General features: G+C 44.7%; 1 protein-coding gene across 1 annotated transcript; it reads right to left on the reverse strand.

The window, feature by feature from the left end:
- Window positions 1-1639: 1639 nt before the first annotated feature.
- On the reverse strand, window positions 1640-20816 carry NIPAL4 (NIPA like domain containing 4). The gene is made up of 6 exons (XM_020778056.3): window positions 20293-20816; window positions 9478-9726; window positions 8504-8560; window positions 5863-5953; window positions 4875-5035; window positions 1640-2736 (listed from the first exon to the last, which is right to left on the reverse strand). The coding sequence occupies exons 1-6, from the start codon at window positions 20684-20686 to the stop codon at window positions 2132-2134; spliced, it is 1557 nt and encodes a 518-aa protein (XP_020633715.3). The 5' UTR covers window positions 20687-20816; the 3' UTR covers window positions 1640-2131.
- Window positions 20817-21067: the final 251 nt, after the last annotated feature.

Genomic DNA, 21067 nt, shown 5'->3' on the forward strand with positions numbered 1-21067 from the left:
AATCCTGGGAGGCAAATCCTGATGCATTCAATTGTCATCACACCATAAATTCTAGATTTTGATACTCTTGGTCCCAGTTTACACTGCTGTGATCATAACCGGAATCCAATCTGTACAGAAAGGTATTCAACTTGACTATACATCTTGGTAGAATTAACAGGTCATACACATTAGGAAACATTATTTCTCATCCTTGACTTACGGGAGGTGTATGCAAACACATATGGTCCCAACTTACATATCTTCTCAATAAGAAATAAAGTCTTATATTTTAGGTTTAACCTCACCTTTAAAATGTGGCATAACATGGTCTCCAAAGAAACCATCATGGGATAGCATGGTTGTTCTGTTACTTAATGGACACAGTGATGGGGGGCACACTGGTGTTCAGAAAGCCTGGGATATTCCTCCAGTACCATTGGAACCAAAAAAAACCCCTCCACATTGTGGGACACCTGTACTTTGGTGTCAGCTCCTGCTTCATAAGGGTTGGTGCTATCTTTCAGGGGAAGGAGCTGCATGGCGGCAACTTGTATGCAGTCCAAGGCTTCTCAGCAGGTAGCACTTATGCTTATAAACTAAGTATTTACCCCACGTACACAGGTTTATAATCTGCTGAAAAGCAGCTGGCATCAGCACCTACACACATAACGAAGGCAGAAGAAAGGGTAGCCATGTGATCCTATTTTCTTGTTCCATAACAAGGGTGATGGAACAAGGGTTATGGAACAACAAACACCAACACAGCATGGACAGGGTTCCTACTCCAGTCCTCTGAAGATGCCGGCCACAGAGACTGGCGAAACGTCAGGAAGAACAACCTTCAGAACACGGCCAAAGAGCCCGAAAAACCCACAGCAACCGGTAGCCATGTTAGTTTGTGCAAGCATTATAAGAAGTAAAAACAAAATAAACTTGTCTGATGAAATGGAATTGCCCACAAAATCTCACATTAAAACATACAAAAGTTAGTCTTTAAGGTGCCACTCCATTTTTGTCTGTTACTTTCATTTTGTTTTTAAATATAATACTGAAGACAGTTCTATTATGCCCCATCTCTCAGGAATGTCAAGAACTGGGAATATGGCAAATTTCCTACAATGCTTGGAAAAGTTTTCTTTCAAGACTACAGCTGCTAGAATCTGCTAGCCAGCATAGCCGGGACTATCAGTAATGAATGGCTGTCTAATGCCTTGGGATTAGATTGATAATCCTATAAAAGACCAACACAATCACAACTAGCCCTTTGTCTCATGAGATTTATGAATGGCCATGGAATGTCTTTCACCATTTTGTGACTATTCCATACACATTATGGAACAAGAAAATTGGATCACATCATCTCTTGATATTAACTGAAATGGAAATATGACTACTACTGTATCAAAGAATGTAGCATCATCAATAATGCTAGGGTAGCTGTTTTACCTTATGGGAAGCCGCAAAAGATACAAAAGCTTGACATATACATGCAGAATACACATGTGTCATAGCATTTTCTGGATCTTATCATTCAGTAATACACGTGAGTCAATCAAATGGCTGAATTCTCTACTGCCCACAGTTTTTAACTCTTACGCTATAAAAGCAGTATATTTTGTAGAAAAACAACACCCTCAATGTTCCTTAGAAAAAGAAATATTCTCCACAGCACTTTCATTTAATAATTATGTACTCTGGGTTGGAAAAAATGCACATTGGCATTCTTTGATGCTTCAGATTTCATGAACTTCACATGTTCATAATCTTCTTGGGCTAACAATACTCAGACATAGTCTTTCTTCATGCCGTTAGCAGAAGACCACCTTAAATTAAGATTTGGAAGTAACGGGAAAACCAACGAGTTGGAACCAAATTTCTTCAAATCATCAAGGTAGAGCTGTTTGAGACGGGTACTCATGACAGCCATGGCAATTTAATATAGAGTACAAAATGTGCTTTGTTGTTCCAAGGATGGAAAGAAGGAATCACTGTATAGAAACTGGAAGGAAGGCAGCTCATTGTGTTGAAGCTGGTTTCCATTTTCTGAAGCACAAGGAAACATTTCATATCATGCATAGTCTTGGTCACAGATATAGATCCCTTAATGTTTTAGTCCCAGTCCCTGTGGCTCCAGGGTTTATTTTAAGTTTCAACTGTAGATCATAAATACTTTTGGCTTGCTATCATCCTTGGCACCTGGACCATCCAGCTCTATCAGGATGTTCTTGTCATCCTTAACCACTGGAGCCTCGTCACAGTTCTGAAGTGTTTGTGGCAGGGTCCTCAAGCTGATGTCCATATCTTTGAAGGCGTTGAGTAAAAACACTCCTAAAATAATGGTAAGGAATCCACATATTGTCCCAATAATGTCCACTACAGACATGGTGACCCACTCTTTAAAGAGGATGACAGATGTTGTGATGACAATGGTGGTGAACAGCACATAGTAGATGGGGAAAACCATGGAGGTACTGAAAATGTCCAGAGCCTTATTGAGGTAGTTGACTTGTGTAGTGAGAGAGGCCAATAATGTGAGAACAAGGATCCAAGTCAGTGGGTCCTGCAGAACAGGCTGATGAGTGAAAAAGCCCTTGATGGCAATGCCCAGCCCTTTGACTGAAGACACGGAAAAAGCCCCAATCAGAGAGCAGATGGTGAGGTAGACAAGGATATTCGTCTGGCCGTAACGTGGTGCTACAAAGAAGATCAGAACCAGGCAGATCACCAATAGAATGCTAGCATAGACAAGGAAACCTGGAAGATGTAAAACAAGAGGGGAGAGTTAGTTCACATTGGGGAGTAGACAACATGTCTCTATGGCAAAACATCTGTTCTTTAGGCTGCAAATGCCAGGTTCAATGCCTGGGATCTTTAGACAGGAAGGAATCCTAGCTAAAACTCTGGGGAGGCACTGTTATTCAGTGCTGACAACACTTAATTGTGGGATTGACTAAGAGTCTGACTTAGTATAAGGCAGTTTTCTGTGTGGTGGTAGCTGTATAGAACAGAACACACTTTTTATTGGCATGCTGTTAGTAATGAATGAGTTTGTTAAGGCACTAGTGCAGTAGTACACTATTTTAAAAAAATCTTTGGTGGTTTTAGGTTGCCAAGAAGACTACGGCACACAAAACAGGAACATACGGACAAAGGGCAAGAACAAAAGATTTACAACAAAAGCACTACAAAAAGATTTCTATAAATGGAATATTTTCCCTTGACATCAAGTGCAGCCTAGATCCCAAAAATCTGATTTAAATTCTAGGTTTAGACAGAAACTTGGAGATGGGGCTTGATAGGGTTTCAGAGGAACACGGTCTCCCACAAAAGAGCAGCACGAGTGTACAGACCTTCCATCTAAGAGCACTGAAGCATGGGTACAAATACAGTACCACAACAGCCCCCATCTTGTGAAAGCAAATTCTGATAGCCATCAAAGGTGGTGCAAGATATATTGCTGCCTAAAGCAGAGGAAATTGTGGTATCTCTTTTGTTCCAGATACAAAATCTGATCAAACTGGCAGTTGACTCTGTCTTCAGCGCCGGTGGCAGTGCTCTACACAGACAAATACCACTGGACAGACACAGAGGGCCCTCCCAGAAGGGCACAGGCCTTTTCCACAAATGTTAAAAATTCATTCTCCTTCAATTATCTCCTGCAAGCATGGTATTTCATCTTCCACTGATACTCCCTGCCATAGATTCTTCATCAGTGACCTTTGACCAAACTAATGTTGCACAGTTTTAAGAGTCTGAAAATTCAAATGTCCTCTTTGAAAAAAAATCTGCTTTTTGTTTCTACTATGGTGCGATCCAAGTTCTCTTTGACACAGTGATTAGGGGATGTGAGTTACAATGTTGGAAAACTCTGCTCTATAACAGCATAGTGTACATAGGACACAAATTAGGTTGCATGGCATACACTGCTCGGGCTGCTCCTCACCTCCCAGACTCACCTGTTGACTAAGGCAGTCAGTTGGGTGAACAGAATGGCAAACCCTGAAAGCTACCTCACCACCACCATCACATTTGCAACTAAGTCCCAGACGCATTGAAGTTCCAGTGATGAAATGCTCATCTTTCCAATTATTATTACAACAATGATATTAATAATATTGCCTATTATTTATTACCTAAAAAGCCCTGTGCAGCTTGGGTTCAGGCTATTTGAAGGATCATATCATTCCATACAAGCCTTCCCAGCTTTAAAGACTTTCTCGGGAGGCTCTTCTCTCAGTTCCACCACATTCACAAGCTGGTTTGATGGGGATGTGAGAGAGGGCCCTCCCAATGGCTGCTCCCAGGCTTTGGAATGCACTTAGTGCCCTTTCCTGTCCTTCTGTCATCAGGCAAAGACTTTCCTTTTCAGGTAGATTTTTAAGCAAGAAGTGAGGGTTTCAGGAATGCTGTATTTAGGAAAGAGATTTTAATTTTTTTTAAAAAAAATCTTGGTTTTAATATCTGTTTCCCCGAAAATAAGACCTAACCTGAAAATAAGCCCTAGTAGGATTTTCGGGATGCTCGTAATATAATCCCTATCCCAAAAATAAGCCCCATTTAAGTGAAACCCTGCCCTCCACCATTGTGCAGCAACCAGAAGATATGACTATTCGAATAAATGTAGATTGTTGGACATGAAAAAAATAAAACATCCTCTGAAAATAAGCCCTAATGTGTTTTTTGGAGCAAAAATTAATATAAGACCCTGTCTTATTTTTGGGGAAACAGGGTATTGGCTAAAGTTTCTTTCTTTTTTTTGACTTAGATTTTTAAATGATAGTTTAAAACTGTGAGTCTTGTTATTGTTTTGATGATTGTGAGCTGCTTGGCTCCCCATGGAGAGAATGCAAACCAACCGACAAGCAAACGATCCTGTGCTGCCTCATGGTTACCTGGCTCTTTCAGTTTAGAAGCCATTTCATTCAGAGTGGTGACTTCCTCTTCCTCTGGAGCATGAATCACGAGGACAGTGCTACCCAGAATGCTTAGCATGCAACCCAGTTTGCCCAGGAGGTTCAGCCGCTCTCCAAGCAGATAGGACGACAAAATGGCACTATGTGTAGGAGATAAATGATTACAAATTCAGAATAAAATAATCTCAAGAGAGAAGGGCAAAAGGGGTCTGATTAGGAACAGATTCATGGAATTTCAGAAACTTTATTTCAGAGAGAGAGAGTTTCAAATACAAATAAAGCATCTGTTTTGTCAAAATAGGAAACCAGTCATTTAACTATTCCTGTGTGTTCCTGGGTGGGGAGAGGCTTATTTGGTCCAAATCAATGCCAATAATACAGTATGCCACATTTTATTAATGATGTATTCTAATGAAAAGAGTTTTATCAATATCTGGCAGTACGAATGGAGGAAAAGAAAAAAGAAACAAAGGTGCGCCTTTAAATAAAGGGTGGGCATAACATTCTTGCCCTAATACCCACCACAAGCCTGACTGGGCACAGAAATGGCTGTAAACAGCCATTAAACAATACATTTGGGCTTTTTTGTAGGGACCTGCTCAAGGCCTCTGAGCTGAAAACCACTGCTCCTGAAGGCTTCCAAGAGTGGAAACAAATCTTACTGGCCAACATCATTTGGGAAAGAGGTGCACAAGGTGGGGGGGGGAGGCGTCTTGAGGCTGCAAAATCCTCTTGGGAGACCCTTTAACAAAACCCTGAACAGAAGTTGCTTCAGGTTCCAATTATGGCATTACAAGCTCTGCTTTTCTGAAAAACAACAAGGCTGAAGCAAATACTCGGCTATCAGTTTTCCAGGACAATGTTATCAAGCCGTGTTTCTGTTTGCATGGCAAGTCACATTCCTACTACGTGGAGACTTCCAGATCTAGAATAAATATGGGAGGACAGAGTAAAAATGAAGGCTCACCTTATTAGCACACTCAGTGCTCCAAGCGGAGTAACGATTGTGGCAGGTGCAAAGACATAAGCAGCAAAGTTGGCGGCTTCTCCCCCACCCACTGCACAAACAGACAAAGATAAACAACACACAAGCAAATTACTACATATTATTCTTGCTAGGAGATTTCTAGGCAGCCTTGTCTCCATTCAGGGTGGCAAAGCCCAGAGAAGGGAGGTGTTGTGTACTTGGTTCTTCTGACAAGCAAAAGCATCTTGGAGTGGGATGTGTATGTAAGACCCAATAAGGGCACACAGAAAAGTACCAAGGAGAATCAAAGATCTAAAGATAAAAATCCAAGCCCAAGATGGACAGATGTCTTGTACAACTTTGCAAAATGTACCACATTCCAGTCACAGGGCCTCCAGCATTTCCACTCTGGGAATGGAGTCTCGTTCACAATACTGATTCCAAACAGGTAATGCTGCTTAGGGAGAGCTGGTAATGTTGGACAGGTACCCAAGGGCCAGTGGTTCATCTCACCCGCAGAGGATTTGCTGCAGGTGCTTGTAAAAGCAAAAACAAAGTGTTGCTGGCCAGCCTGACTAGGAGGATACCAGTTTAAAAAATGATGAGTAATACTGAAATATACCGCCCCATAGTGCTTCAAGCACTCTCTGGGTGGTTTACAAGTTAATTATGCAGGCTACACATTGCCACCCCCCCCCCCCAGCGAGCTGGGTACTCATTTTACCGACCTCGGAAGGATAGAAGGCTGAGTCAACCTTGAGCCGGCTACCTGGGATTGAACCCCAGGTCGTGAGCACAGTTTTGGCTGCAGTACAGCAGTTTAACCACTGCGCCACAAGACTCTCATTGTAGTGGTGCTTCCTCTGCTAGCACTACTTCTAAGTTGTGGTGGGACCAGTGGACAGGCAACTGTGCCATTGTTATAGGGGCTTAGGCTGCATGATCACTGGCACTTTTTCCATGAGTCCTTTACGCCCAGAGAAAGGGAACCATTCATCCACTCAGGGTCCTGCAGCAGCAGTGGCTGGTCCTTGCCAAGGTGAAGAAGATGGGAGGAGGCTCCTTGAAGGCTTCTGCCCATCTCCCCCACCAAATCAGTTGAGGGTGACAAGACCTTCCCCTCCTCCTCCACGTCTGGGTCCTCCCAACCTTTCAGTCTCCACACCACCCTCCAGGTGCTGCCTATCTGCCTTCTCACTCCCACCTGAGGAACCACTACTCACCCTCTGTAACCTCCAGCTGCCCTGCCACTGGGGGGCTCTGTGAAGTCTGTCAAGGAGCATGGGCCTGAGGTACATGGCTTGCTGGGGACAGCCATAGCATCCCCCTCACAATCTCATAGGCATCCTTCAGTCTCAAGAGACTATGGTAACATGCTCTGAATCGAGGAGTGTGGAGGATAGGCTGATTGGGTAACAGTGGAGGATAGGCTGTTACCCAAGCAGCAGATCCCCCCTCTCCACATTGCTGAAATGGTACAATGGAAAGGCAAGAGCCAATACAACTGGTTCCAGCAATGTCGCAGGAGTTGGCAGAACGACACGAGCTGCCTTCGGGACTCCAGCTCCAGATTTTGCCTTGAGGTTAACTCCTGAAGCCTTTTCCATGAGTGGATATATCCACAAGGCAGTGGAGGTTTGAAATCGGAGTTTTCCTTCTCCTAGATGGGCTGCCTTCCATGGCTGACGAGCCCCCCCTACCCGCCCCCCCTCACAAAGTACCATTACTAAGAGTTAAAATCATTTATACCAGTTTTCTACAAAACAGTGCTCTCTAGAAGGGCACCAGCCAAGAGGACAAAGAAACCAGGACTGTGTCATAAGATGCTGAAATTCAGAGGCGAGTGCAAAAACTTGCTGCTGAAAGGGCGCAAACCCATGTACCTCCAGCCTGCATACTGTCTCTACCAGCTCCTTCTGAGGCAGAAGGAAAAAGAAAACAGGTGGGTGCAGCATGGAATTCATATGGCCATTGTGCACTCAAACCCAGGTCTGTTTCTCCCGTTCTCCAGTCCTGTCATCAAAAACGCCACTCTCACATCACTCCAGCTGAACCAACAGCGCATGAAGCCCTTAGTTCCAAAATTGCTGGTTATGGTTTTGCTGGCAAGCCTGACTGGGAGGATACCAGTTTGGAAAATGATGATTTAATACTGAAAGATATTTCCAAAGAATGATCCATACATTCTAGCTCTCGTGGGGAAGCTTCAAAAACATGTGCTTGTTGCTCTACACAACATCAATGTTGAAAGACAAGTTCCAAACACTTCAGTTTAAGTGTTAGGAAATTTCCAATGTAATCAGGGAAAAACCCTTTCAGATATTACAGTCCATATCATTTGCTGGCTGAGACACAGCAACAAATGGCACCCCTTATCTCCCCAAGATAAGGCCTTTACTATCTAAAGTGAAGCGAGTTAATCTGCCTCATGACACCCAAACTTCCCTGTGTGAGGCAGCTGACTCACCTTGCCTAACAGTAGGGTTGGCCTACCCTACGTTAAGGACACAGTTATATGAAAATGACATTCCATTAGTAGTTGTAAGCATATGGAGCAACCCTCAGGGCACAGAGAAACAAATAAGGGTACACATTACTCATCAAGGTACAAATCCAAACTAGTGTGAATCACCATACTTACTAGTGAGCAAACCGGCCCACCACAGCCAGTCTCTTAGGTAGCCATGACCTCCATCCCCTGGAAATGCAAAAAGGAACACAGGCTTAACAACTAATTAAAAAACACGTCCACATATTATCAGCTGCTATACCTAAACATTCTGATTCCATTCCAGGGGTTTTAATGGAGCAGAGAAGAGATTTAAGATTAGCAATACACAGTTGTGCAATATTAAACACTGCCTAACAACACATGCCCAACTCATCAGAATGTAAGAAGGAGGCATCAAGATACAAGGACCACAAATGTGGGCTGAAGGCCCTAGATGAAGAGATTAGATGGGCAGATCAAGAGCAAAGAAACAGAACGACCAACCCTGCAGCCCTGAAAAAGCAACTACATCTGAGTCTGTTTCAATTTGGAGGATTCTTTCATTTTGACCTGAACTACAAATATTTCTCTCTGCCTACATCCCACGTCATCTACAGCCAACAAACCCATTACCCATGCTGTCTAAGGATGTTGGGAGTTGTAGTCTAAAGGTGTTAAAGAGCACCCAGTTAGGAAATACAGGGTTGAAGACTAAGTAGGCAGTGGCTAGTCAGCCCTTCCAGATCTGAAATCTACCTTTAGTCAAAACATGAACTTGGAGACCCAGCCCTGAAAGTTAAATTCAACGTTAGTCTTGTTTAAGATCAGGCCAACTGAAATGAATGACACTTGTTAATTACACCCTAACATACATACTTTAACAATGCACTTGAGAGCAGTAAATTATTGCAGAAGATGCAGGAAAGGACATGGGTTACCCCCACTTCTGTTTTCTAATGGTGGAAATCTTGGGAAGAACACCCAAAGGACAGGCTCCTCATCTCCCACATTAGAGATTTTTTCCCCATTGCCTAATTTAGTATATTATCCGGCATAGTATAACATTCAGCTCTTTCAGAAAGCATCTTCTAATCCCACCTCTCTAGGCAAGAATAATCTCATACCTGCCCTGGTGCCTCCTTTCTCCACAAGCCGACACAGTCCTTTCTTCTTGAGGATGACACTGCTGCCAATAAGGAAGCTGGACATGATGGCCAAGGCCAAGCCAATATAGAAGCCATATTTGTTTTCTATCTGCACTGTCCAGTTACTGTTTAAGGTGAAGTTCTCATGAGGTGAGAGGGTTGAGCTAATGTTCTCCACAACCTGGCAGACAGCCTGACGAGACAGGCAAGTCAGAGTGAACAATGAACCTGGAAGGACAAAAAAAATTAAGGGAAGGGATGAGAACTGGAAATAAAGATTCAGTCTATAAGCACTGGCTTGCCTCTGTCCCACCAACCACCTTTTCAAATACTTAATTATTTTGTTCTAATTTTTTTATCCCTTCATTTTGATTTCTACATCCTCTGAGAACATTCAATAAATTCTTCAGAGCCATGAGACCAAGAGACAGTATGTTTTAAATGATGAAACAAGAAATCATTCTAGCAATTGTCACTCTTGCCTTTTATTTCATAATGAATTGGTACCTGTAGACGACATTAGTTGATTTTGCTCTAAGGAGGCAACAACACTTCAAGCACCTTTTATTTTTTATGCACCTGAAAGGACCAACCAGTTAAGGCTGACATCTTTTGGCAGAAACAATCCTGTGCCTTAAATTCAGTAGGATTCTTTCGTCTTTGTTGGGAAAAGCTTCACACGTTGAGGAGAGTTAATTGGCAAAGATTAGCCTACTGGGTTTGTCTCTCTCATGAAAATGTTAAAAGGCAGAGACCTATTAGAGAACATAGCAAGCTCAAAAGGAGCCCATTAAAACCAATTACAAAAGTAAAAGTTAAACACCATTTTATTTAAAATGAATGTTCTATTCTAACTAATATTCCAACTAGTCAGAATCTCACTATCATATTTTAACACATAACAATTTCAATTCTGTTCCTCATTCCAGATCTTCACTAAAACAAAGAGTCTCATGTGACTTTTAAACACTGAAAACAAGTTTTATCTGGGATATGCTTCCATGCACTTGAGCCCACCTTTTCCAAAGCATTATTACAGTACCACAGGAGTCTTTTTGGAATCCATAAAAATACAGGATGTGTCTTCAACTGCACTTGCCCTCTTAAAAATTTGAAATGTCTGGAATATGTTCCATGCTATTGTCAATCAATATATAGGAGGCCTAACTAATTTTCTATTTATTTCCATTTCAATCCATGGTGTAATAGTAGAATTATTCACCGAATGTTTATTTATTCAAAGTAACAATTTAGTATGCCCCAGAATAAACTGTTGGAAGTTATTCACAGAGATTTAAGGGGATAAAAACATTCTGTTTAGAGATGGGGAAGAACTGCCAAAATGGTGGTTTGTCCTGGTTCGTGATGAACCACGAATCTCCTCCCCATGAACCGATGAACTATGAATCAGTCTGGCACTGTTTCTTTTTAAGCTGATCCCCCACCCCCACAGCCTGCCCCTTTCTCCACTACCTGTTGCCTCCCTACCTTGGCTGCTGCAGTCCATGCCACCGCCATCTTCTGCGGGGGGCTGTGCCATGGCAACCTTTGCAGCCACCACTCACCACCGCTTGCTGCAATGGTCTTTGTCGCTATGGCCTGCCTTAAGGGAATCCAGGCTGCGCTTTGCAAAGATGGCAGCCGCAGCTTCCCTGCCTAAGAAAAGCTGTAGCCACCATCTTTGCAAAGGGCAGCCAGTGTCCCTTACAGCAGGCCATTGGTTGCAGAGGACATGGCAGCAGGCAGCGATGGATGGCAGCGGTGCTGGATGACGGCACCAACTAAGGTAAGGAGGGGAAAGGGGGTAGGGGAAAGGCTGTGGGGGTGGCTGGCTGCCTATGGACCCTCATAGACAAGGTGAGAAAAATGGGGCAATATTCATCTGTTCATATTCGCCGGGGTCTCTGGAACTCACAAATATGAAGGGATGCATATTTAATGAATCAGGTTTTTAATGACTATCGCAATTCGTTTTTTTTTTTAATTTGTCCCCTTGCCTAATTTTGTTCCTGTTTTAATCCTGGAGAGGTACGTCTACAATAACAAGGTTATGGCTGAAATCCTGTTGCACAGTTAGGCAAATGGCATAACCTTTAAAGGCAAATTGCTGTAAATTAAGAAATCTTCATAGACATTATTTGTTGCACACCATGTTGCGCAACTCATATGTGAAAGATAATGTGTAAAGAGACTTCTTAACTTATGGCAATTTGCTTCCAAAAGTTATGTTGCGAGAAAGGGGGCGAAAGGGGGCTACCCTCCACCCTAGTGCCATCCTCTCTACCTTGGAAAGTGGAGGGAGAGTAGTTTTTAAACCATCTCATTTGCATAGATAGAATTAGTAATATTTCTTCCGTAATAAGTCATTCAGTCAACCCACAAAAACTTTATCTCTGATCAGAGATTATAATACTAATTAAACCGACTTCCTTGTTTTCTGCAGCTGCAAACAGACCATGTTCCACAGACTGATATGGAATTATACATGACAAATTAATTCCTCAAACCCCACAGACTATCCCAAAATCTGTTTTACCACTGAAAATGTAAAACAGCAGAGTTACTTAAGCTAAAGGCTACAGTTCACACTGAAGGAAAGGGATTATTTTAATGCAGGATAATAAAATTCAGACTGGTTAAGAAACGAGATAGATCACCAGGAAAAGACAACATCAAAGCAATTAAAAATGTTGTAATAACATTGAAGGATATGTTCATATACACTCACCTCTTACACAATGACTTATGCCATTTATTTTTAATGAGGAAAAAAAGATACAAATCAAACTAGATAACACCCATTAAAAAGGCATGTCAGCTAGTGTGGGTGGAGAAGTTGAAGGTTCTCCAGGGTTCTCACACTTTAGGTACAGAGAACACACTAGCCCAGTTACATCACATGAAAGATGGGGATTACTGCAGGCTCCTTAAGAAGCTCCTGACTCCCACAAATGCTTTCAGTCAGAAGTTCAATATCTGGTCTTTAATCCAAGAACAATCCAACATATGAGAAATGACAAAACCTATATGAATAAGGTGGGGCCTTGGTGAACATTTCTAAGAGTCAAAGCAGCCCACATTCCTTATTATTTATTTATTTATTTATTTATTTATTTATTTATTTATTTATTTATTTATTTATTTGACTTGTATGCCATCTACACTCTGCAAGACCCTTCCATGTCTTGTCTTCCTACATAGTGCAAAGGTAGGTTACAGCCAGGATGTTTGCTGAAACAGTAAAAAGGAGAAGCTGTGCTTTTATCTAGACTGCAACGTAAATGACACTGAACTGAAGAACCCTAAGAACTGAGCCATTTTGTGGAGGACTGATGCTCAAATGATGACAAACTGAGAGGCAAACTGTTTTTATAGATCTGCAGGCTGATCAGGAAGAAAATAGTGTGTGCCTTTAACACCGGCATGATTGCAGAAATGAACTGCCAATGCCTCCAATGGCCCTGAGATATACACTATGATCGAGGACTTCCCCAACCCTCTGAAGTGCAGCAGGTGTCTGCAAGATTCATTATGACTGCACCCTCACTATGAAATTAATGTGAAAAGTTCATTTGGTAGTTTTTGTTTGTTTGTTTTGAGTGGCTGTCATGGTGTAGGTAGGAGTTATTTCTCTGGGTTTTTTCCTGGCTTGTTCCTCCAACTACAATTCCACTTGACTCTCCCAGAAAGCAGAGGGGGGGGGCTGCAAGCCATTCCTGGGAGTTGGCAGGCCCTCTGGAAATGCATTCAATTACCCCACATAGAGATGCAGTGTGGTGGAGAAACTGGCAGAGGTCCCCTGCATGGAAAGAAGTGAGTTTCAGCTTGTGCAAGAAAGCCCATGCCACAGATTCAAGCTTTCTATTTCAAAAAGCATTCAAAGTTGTGGTTTTTTTTAAAGTTCCTTTGTCTTTCATTCTTTACTCTGCTTGTTCATTTCTTTTCATTTCTTCTTTTTCTTAGTGATAATTTATTTTAACTTCTGCCCAGGAAACAAAGAGTCACTTTGTTTTGAGGCCACTTATAGATGTATAAAAATTTGCCATGTAGTCCCACTCTTATGTCTGAGGAAGTGGACTTGTCCATGAAAGCTCACATTGAAATACAGCAGTTAAGTGTTTTAGGTGCCACAACGTTTTTGTCTTCTCTCTCTCTCTCTTTCTTTCTTTGCCTGATATTTTATGGTGAATCACTCAAGAAGCTTTGCTTTGGAGCCGTGTAAACTTAATTAAACCAACACAAGAAAACAACCATTTAAAAGCCCCGGGAGGAAGAAACAAAATTTTGCCACACTGCATCTGAAGAAAATGGCACAAATTCCATGAAACAAAGCAGTCTGAATGCAGAATGAGAAGGACGTGCCAGATGTCCTAAGAAAACAAGAAGAACAAGTCCACCTATTGGGGGGAAAAGGAGCAAAGAGGAGGAATGCAAATGTGTGGTGGTGCTGAGGCCCTGGCACTTTGCCTGATACAGGCTAGTCTTTGTCAGCCGGAAAACAAAAAGTGAATTCTTATCTCCATCACGGGCACAATGGCCCAATGTCAGGCAGAAGCTAGCCTTTTCCTTCCTGAATGGCGGACAGTCATACCAATATCCTTGAAAGCAAAGATCTCTTAATGAGGAAAGAGAAGAGTAAGGATGGAGGCTAGTCAAGTCCAACCCGTCGGCTCAGTTTCTGTGTGCAGAACACTCCAAATTCAACCCCCCCTGAAAGGACAGGGGGCACAGGGCAGAGGCCTTTACAGCAGAAAAAGATGGGGGAAGAGATACAGAAGAGTCCTGAAGCAATGGCATTGAACTATTTCTTGATAGCTCACCATGTAATCCCCCCTCCCCAAATCCTCTGTAATTGGAGACCTAGGATACGTTTTTTTTTCTCCTCAGCATTTGTCTCTTTTTATTTACATTTTTTCTCCTCAGCATTTGTCTCTTTTTATTTACATGAATCTCAATACACAGGAGATATCCTTTCCCTCTCTCCACTCAGAGTATGAAGTTGGACCACTTCACTACACCAGTCCACTATCGTTTCAGTTCTATGTTCTAAAATTCAGTTCTATGTTCAGTTCAATGTTCTATGCTCTTCAGTTCTACTTTAATATTATCTTTCGTTGTTGTAAGCTGCCTTGTGTCATTTTCAAGGAGACAGGCAGGGTAAAAATACTGTAAATAAAATAAATAATAAATAATAAATAAATGTTAGGCTCAGCCCTTAGAACTACCAAGTTAGTGTACATAAAAATTATTAAAGATAAAAGTGAACCAGGTAAACATGGAATTCAGTTAGAAAGTATGGTTTACAACGTGAGAACCAGTATGGTGTAGTGGATAGAGTGCCAGACTAGGCCTCAGGAATCTTGGTTTCAAACCCCCACCCACAGAAACTCACTGGGCATATTTGTAGCAATGATAAACCACTCCTTGAACATCTCACATACCTCAAAATCCCTATTAGGGTCACCATAAATCAACAACAATTTGACAGCACATAACATGATTTACAGAATAGTCCAAGGCATGTTTACAGGTTAGTAAATCCTATTTTCAATCAGCTATACTCCCTATAGGTTAGCAGCAGAGCTTAGAAAAAGTGGGAGTTTTTTTGACAATGTGTGTGGATTACAACTTCTTGAATTCCCCAACCAGCATGACCACAGACAGATTTGTAGTTCTATATCCACAGAGAGCTCCCCACAGAAAGCAACCATTGGCAAACGATCCCTAAACCCACTAACGTCTCAGATAGCCATGTGTGCAGGTCGGCCAAACTACTCAATGACAATGTTGTCAGGGTGGTGGTCTTAATGAAACACAACACCCTTGCCTCTCCTCATCCCGGAAGCTAATTGGAATAGAGGCTCCAACTCTCCCACGGTCATTCCACCTGCTATGGTTTCTCCCACATAGATAACAGAAAGAAAACCCATTGCAACTTCCTTCTAGTCTTCCCTTCACCATACACACACTCCCTCTCCCTTTTCTATCTGTCCCAGTTAGTATCTTGGAATTACCTTCCAATGGGCTGGTGCATGTTGAAATCTACTTCAGGCAACCTGCTTTGAGTTTATGCCTGAGGCTATGTTAAGGTCAACTCAGAAATTTTACTGGTTTCTCTGCTGTCACGTGGGATGGTAGTTACCCCAGTCACAGACTCCTAGCCTTGGGCTTTAGAGGGATTCCAGGGAAAGGTCACTAGATTCATCTCCCACCTTCCATACTGTTCAAAATATATTTCTGTCACTTTTACCTGTAAGCTTGTTCACCAAGAGCAGAGGTGCCCAACTCCCAGTCTGTGACCTGGCAGCGGTCCGCAGCCTATCCAGGACCGGGCCACAGACACAGATCTCCTACCTCTCTGCGAGTGCCATTGCACACATGCGCACCCCCCAAGCGTGACATGTGCATTTGCGCGTGTGAGCTCTGCCCCCCCCCCGCGGGCATGCCACACACCCCCAACTGGTCCATGGTTGAGAAAAGGTTGGGGACCACTGACGCAGAGAACTTATTTCCTATCTACACATTTTTTATAAACCTCTCTATTTGAGGAACCCGCAGTATGGGAAAAGAAGCTACACAGTCCTCTTTTTCTGAGCAGTACACTTCTGGAACTCTAGTCATATCATACTCATCTGCAGACATGAAAATAACAAGAAGTCCGATTGCACCTTGAAGACTAACAAAATCATTTCACGTCTATAGCTCCTTTCCTAAAGCAGTCTACCGCAGCAAGCAGATTCTGCCCTAAGCAAATATTGTTCATGATCCTACAAGAACAAGATTTAAGGAATTCAATGGCAAAAGGTTGAGAGGGAACTAAGGTCTGTTTCACATTAGCTGGTGAGAGGGTTCAACCCCTGCTATAACTCTCAAAGTGGACTGGGCCGCCTTCACACTCCAAGCAGAAAACCTCAACCTGTAAAACTCACCTGACTTTCCTCCTCCTTCCTTTCAGAGTTCAACTGCCTCCTTATTCCCCTCCTAGAGGTCCCAACAGGGCTGCCTATGATGTTTTGCTCCCTAAGGCACAGCAGCAAAAGCTCCCATCCAGATTCAGCCAAGGCAAAGCACACAGAAACCAAAGCCCGCCAAGCACGAGCGTGTGCCATTGCCTGCTTTTTCACCCGCCACCTCTTTGCAGTGAGTGTAAAACACTACGTTAATAGAAGGAGCGGCCTTCCTACCCTCATGCTCACTCAACTGATGAAAGGACCTCACCATTTAGTGAGAAGTGGGCACAGAAGCAGGCAGAAATTATGGCTCCTCCTCTAATGAGCAGCTCCTTTTTGCAGGCTTAGTCTCAGTCCTTGCTATTCTTCCATTCTGCTTTGCCCAAAGGTACAGGATATGCAGGCAGAGGGCTGGCCAACAGTTGAAAACTCGACCCTTCCCTCTGAGGGAAGGAAAAGCTGAACTGGGTTCCTACAAGGAGATGCCAGTATATTTCTCTGGCTCACAGAGCCTTCCCACTTGCAGGACACATTTCACGGCAGGCTGACAAGAAATATACAAGCAAGTGCTCTTCCCTTCAATCAGTCCCTTTCTGGGCACTCTCAAGAGAGTGGATTGAGCGAGTGCCCCTGCCTAGATAAAGAAGTGGTGAAGGATTCAGGGCTGGTCATGGGCGAAGCAGCTACCTTGCCCTCTCACTTGCATGTCAGAATTTTCCCTCACAGCAGCACAAATGGATGGGTGCTGCCGTTTTTGGTCACTCACCTGCCTCTCCTCTGCAAAGTCCCCTTGTCTCCTCTCTCTCAGGAATGCCCCACTCCCCAACCTCTCTTTAGCGAGACAGATCACGAGATGGCTTCAGGCAGTCTCCTTTCCTAGCCTTCCCTGGAGATGTCACAGATCAAACCTGGGGCTTTCTGCATGCAGAGAAGGTGAGCAGTCACAGACTTACAAACTCTGCCCAGAAGACTTCACTCTCTGATGGTGTATTCAGAGTGGTATGATGATCTACCCTTTTCTTACTCTTGTAATCATCTCTCTTTACACATGAGCCCTTTATTTTTATTCACAAGAAAGAAACCACCAGCTGAGGATGCTTACAATTCTATCAACTCTAGCCAACATTGATGGGGGGGGGAGGAGGTTAAGGGTATGGTAGTCCATAAGCACTGGGGGTCCAGTTGCCCAACCCAAGTGGACAGTCAGTGTCTAGAGTGTTAAGACTAGAGCACCATTCAGGTTTCACAGGATGTTTTAAATATCCTCAGAGACAAGCAGCTAGACACACTGCCTTCTACTGCTGTCTTCAACATGTGAGGAGAGGACCCTGCCTGTGTATAGGCTCTCCATGCATGCAAGAACGCTGGAAGATCAGGTTCAGAGTTAAAATCCTTGGCTCACATGCAGAGTGTACCTGAAAAAGAGAACCTCTCCTTTTCTGCCTTCTCATTGCCAGCATGTGGAAAGTCATGACAAAGAACAGTTTCCATCTATGAGTTTTCAGAAGACTGATTTCTGCAATACCTGACTAGGTTGAGAAGGCCCAGATTCAGATTTCCAGACAGCCATGAAGCTCACAGATGCTTTAGGCCAGCCGCTCTCTCTCTGCCTAACCTAACTCACAAGAACGGAAACAATGAGGACAATATACACTGCCTTGAGCTCCTTAGAGGAAAGAGATAAATGAAACAGATAATCATACACACACACACACGTGTATATATGTACATTACCAACATATCTCACCCACTCTGGCCGCACTGCATTGGCTGCCCATCCGGTTCCGCATCGACTTCAAAGTGCTGATGCTTACGTACAAAGCCCTAAACGGTTTAGGGCCTCGATACTTGGCGGAACGCCTATTCCCACCAAGTTCTACCCGTGTCACTTGCGCGAGCCAGGAGGTGAGGCTGAGGAGCCTAACGCCGAGGGAGGCCCGGAAGGTAAAGACAAGAAATCGGGCCTTCTCGGCGGTGGCTCCTCGCCTTTGGAACAACCTGCCTCCTGAGATTCGCGTGACACCCTCGCTGGGTATCTTTAAAAATCAACTAAAAACATGGATGTTTCGGCAGGCCTTCCCTCCAGACAATTCCTGATGCCCTCTCCTCTCCCTCTCCTATTGTTTCCTCCCTCTCCTAAGGTTTCTTCTGTTTAAAAAATTTTATACTATTTTATGCTGTTTGCTGCCTAGAGTGGTCTTAACCGACCAGATAGGCGGGATATAAATAAAATAAATAAATAAATAAAATAAATAAAAAATATATATTTCTTTCTCTTTTTAAATTTTCTTTACATTTCTGTTTGTTGACTTTTGATAAAGGGATTATAAGCTGTTCCTGACATGCTGTGTTCCTCAGTTCTCACATTACCCTCTTTGTTTATGTCATGCAATGGCATCAACAGACCCCACACCACATTCCTCCCACATTCCTGTTTGTGTTGCTTGGATGTACTGGTTTGCCTGGGGGAAAAACGGGGGGGGGGAGGAGAAAGCTCACAAAGGGACACCAAAAAACACCAAAAAACCCTCTTATTTCGCCAACTCTACCCTGCAGGCAGGAAGAAACCCTCCTTACCCTTACCACAAAGAGGCGCGTTCCCGGACAGAGCTCTTCAAATGAGCTAGGGAAAGGCCCTGTGGGGCTAACCCACCGTTTTCCTCCTTGAAGAGCTTTCTGCCGCATAAACTTAGAAGACGGGCCGGGAGGGGGGGGGGGACCCAAGCAAGAATTAGGAAGAGAGAAGGAGGACACTGCTGTCGGAAGGCCTGGGAAACTTCAGCCCGCTGAGGTGATGGCGGGCTCATAGACCTTGCTTCCCGGAGCCCAGAGGTACAGTACAGTGGGGTTCTTAACTCAAATCTAAATACTTAAGTCAAGTCAATATTTTCCTATGAGAGCGGTTCTTAAGTCAAAATGTTCTTAACTCAAGCCGTTCTTAAGTCAAGACCCCACTGTATCACTTTCTTTAAGGGCTTCCCAAATCCCCAGACATCATGATCTGAGGATTCTGGGAGTGGAAATCCAAAACGAAAACACCCTGCCTGCTCCTTGCACACCATAGTCATCACCTTATCAGTTTAAACCAACGCGCTCCACCCTGCCATCAAAACCGACTCGTCATACAGTCGGGAGCTTTCTAGAGCCCCGTCAAGACACGACCCAGCCCGCCTACAAAATCTCGACCTTCCCCTCGCTTCTCTCTTCGCGCTCGCCTCGCACAACTGCGCGTTGGGGGAGAGAATGCGACGCCTTCCAGGTTCCGATCTGCGCCCACATCTCAGCCGCCCTTCCTCCACGCGGATGTATTGGATCTATACATTATTATACAGGCCAAAGGGCGCAGGGGAAGAGCGGCGAGAGACGCCGCGAGGGGCTTTGAGCGCAGCTTGTCCTAAAGTTCTCGGCGGACTTGTTCAGTTAGTTCCAGGAGGGGTTCGTTATAATTTCGTTCCGAGCCGGAGGCTTTCCCTGCTCGTCGTTATTGATAACGCGCCTCTTGTCACTGCTTGTGAAAGGAAGCCCCCCCACTTTTCCGATCGGTCCTCCGAAGTCACGCCCGCCTCCCTGTCCAAGCCTCCCAAAGCAAAAAAGGACGCGTGCGGTTTCCCTTCCTGGGGCCGCGCGCGATCTCCCGCACATGGACCCCACGAAAGAGGAAATACTGACGTTCAACCGTCGGACTTAGAGGTGCCGCCCCACCTGTGCTTTAGGGGCCAAACCGGGGAAGGGCAGCTCGGAAAAGTCTCTCCTCCCCCAACCCCCCCGCCAGGACCCGGTCCCCTCCCCTCCTCTGCCTCTCCGAGCCGGGGCTCGGGGCGAAGCGACACGCGTGTCCACTCACCGTCGACGCAGCTGCGGTTCACCCACAACAGCTCGGGCTGCTCCATGTGCTCCTGCCTCCTGAGCCACCCGGGAGAGTCAGAACATCGCCGAGGTCCCAAGGCGGCGGCGGCGGCGGGAGAAAGCGGCTTTCGGGGCCGGCAGCGAGGGTGTTTGTGGCGCGCTGAGTACGGCGCCCGCCGCCGTGCAGCCTGGCTGTGGCACGGACGGCTCTCTTGCTTCCTCAGACAAGCGGGAACGCCCGCCGCGCCTCGCCTCGCCCCAACCTGTAGTGCGCTGGCAAGGCCACCCCCCCCGGCAAAACTGGCCTCGCACCTGCTCCAGCCAGATACGCCGCTCCTCACGGCCGCTCCACCTCCCTCCTCCACTTCCTCATTTTCTCCGTCTCTTGCCATAGAGCCCCCCCCCCCGGACCAAAGAGAGAAGCCAATCAACCCATGCCAGGCACCTGCCCTTGGATGCGTACATGCACCGAGGCCTGTGCGCGTGCAAATGACTCCGGCTCTTTTTGTGGAGCGCGCGCTGGGCTTCCCCGCGGCGAGTAGCTGCCCGTAGGTTTCCCTTAAGCCACTGAAGGGCAACATGTAACTTGTGGGCCTTGTACGGTGCCTACACCCCCCCCCCCGCGCGCGCTCACAGGTTTGGGGCTCCGGATATTCCCAGAAACCCAACCGTTTTATAACAAAAAGTTTTTCAAAAAACTTTTTTTGGGGGGGGGTCAGAAAGGCCCTTAATGCGCTTAACTGGTTGTGGGGGGCAATTTGCTATGCTTCGGG

Source organism: Pogona vitticeps, chromosome 2 (assembly GCF_051106095.1).
Source record: "Pogona vitticeps strain Pit_001003342236 chromosome 2, PviZW2.1, whole genome shotgun sequence".
NCBI classification, from domain to species: domain Eukaryota; kingdom Metazoa; phylum Chordata; class Lepidosauria; order Squamata; family Agamidae; genus Pogona; species Pogona vitticeps.

Excerpts from the sequence above, each read along its gene's own strand:
- NIPAL4 (XM_020778056.3), bottom strand. The coding sequence starts at position 20,686 with ATGGCAAGAGACGGAGAAAATGAGGAAGTGGAGGAGGGAGGTGGAGCG. Across the intron at positions 8,561-9,477 it reads GAAAGGAGGCACCAGGGCAG|GGGATGGAGGTCATGGCTAC; the intron begins GTATGAGATTAT and ends TTGCATTTCCAG. Across the intron at positions 5,954-8,503 it reads GTGGGCCGGTTTGCTCACTA|TGGGTGGGGGAGAAGCCGCC; the intron begins GTAAGTATGGTG and ends CTGTTTGTGCAG.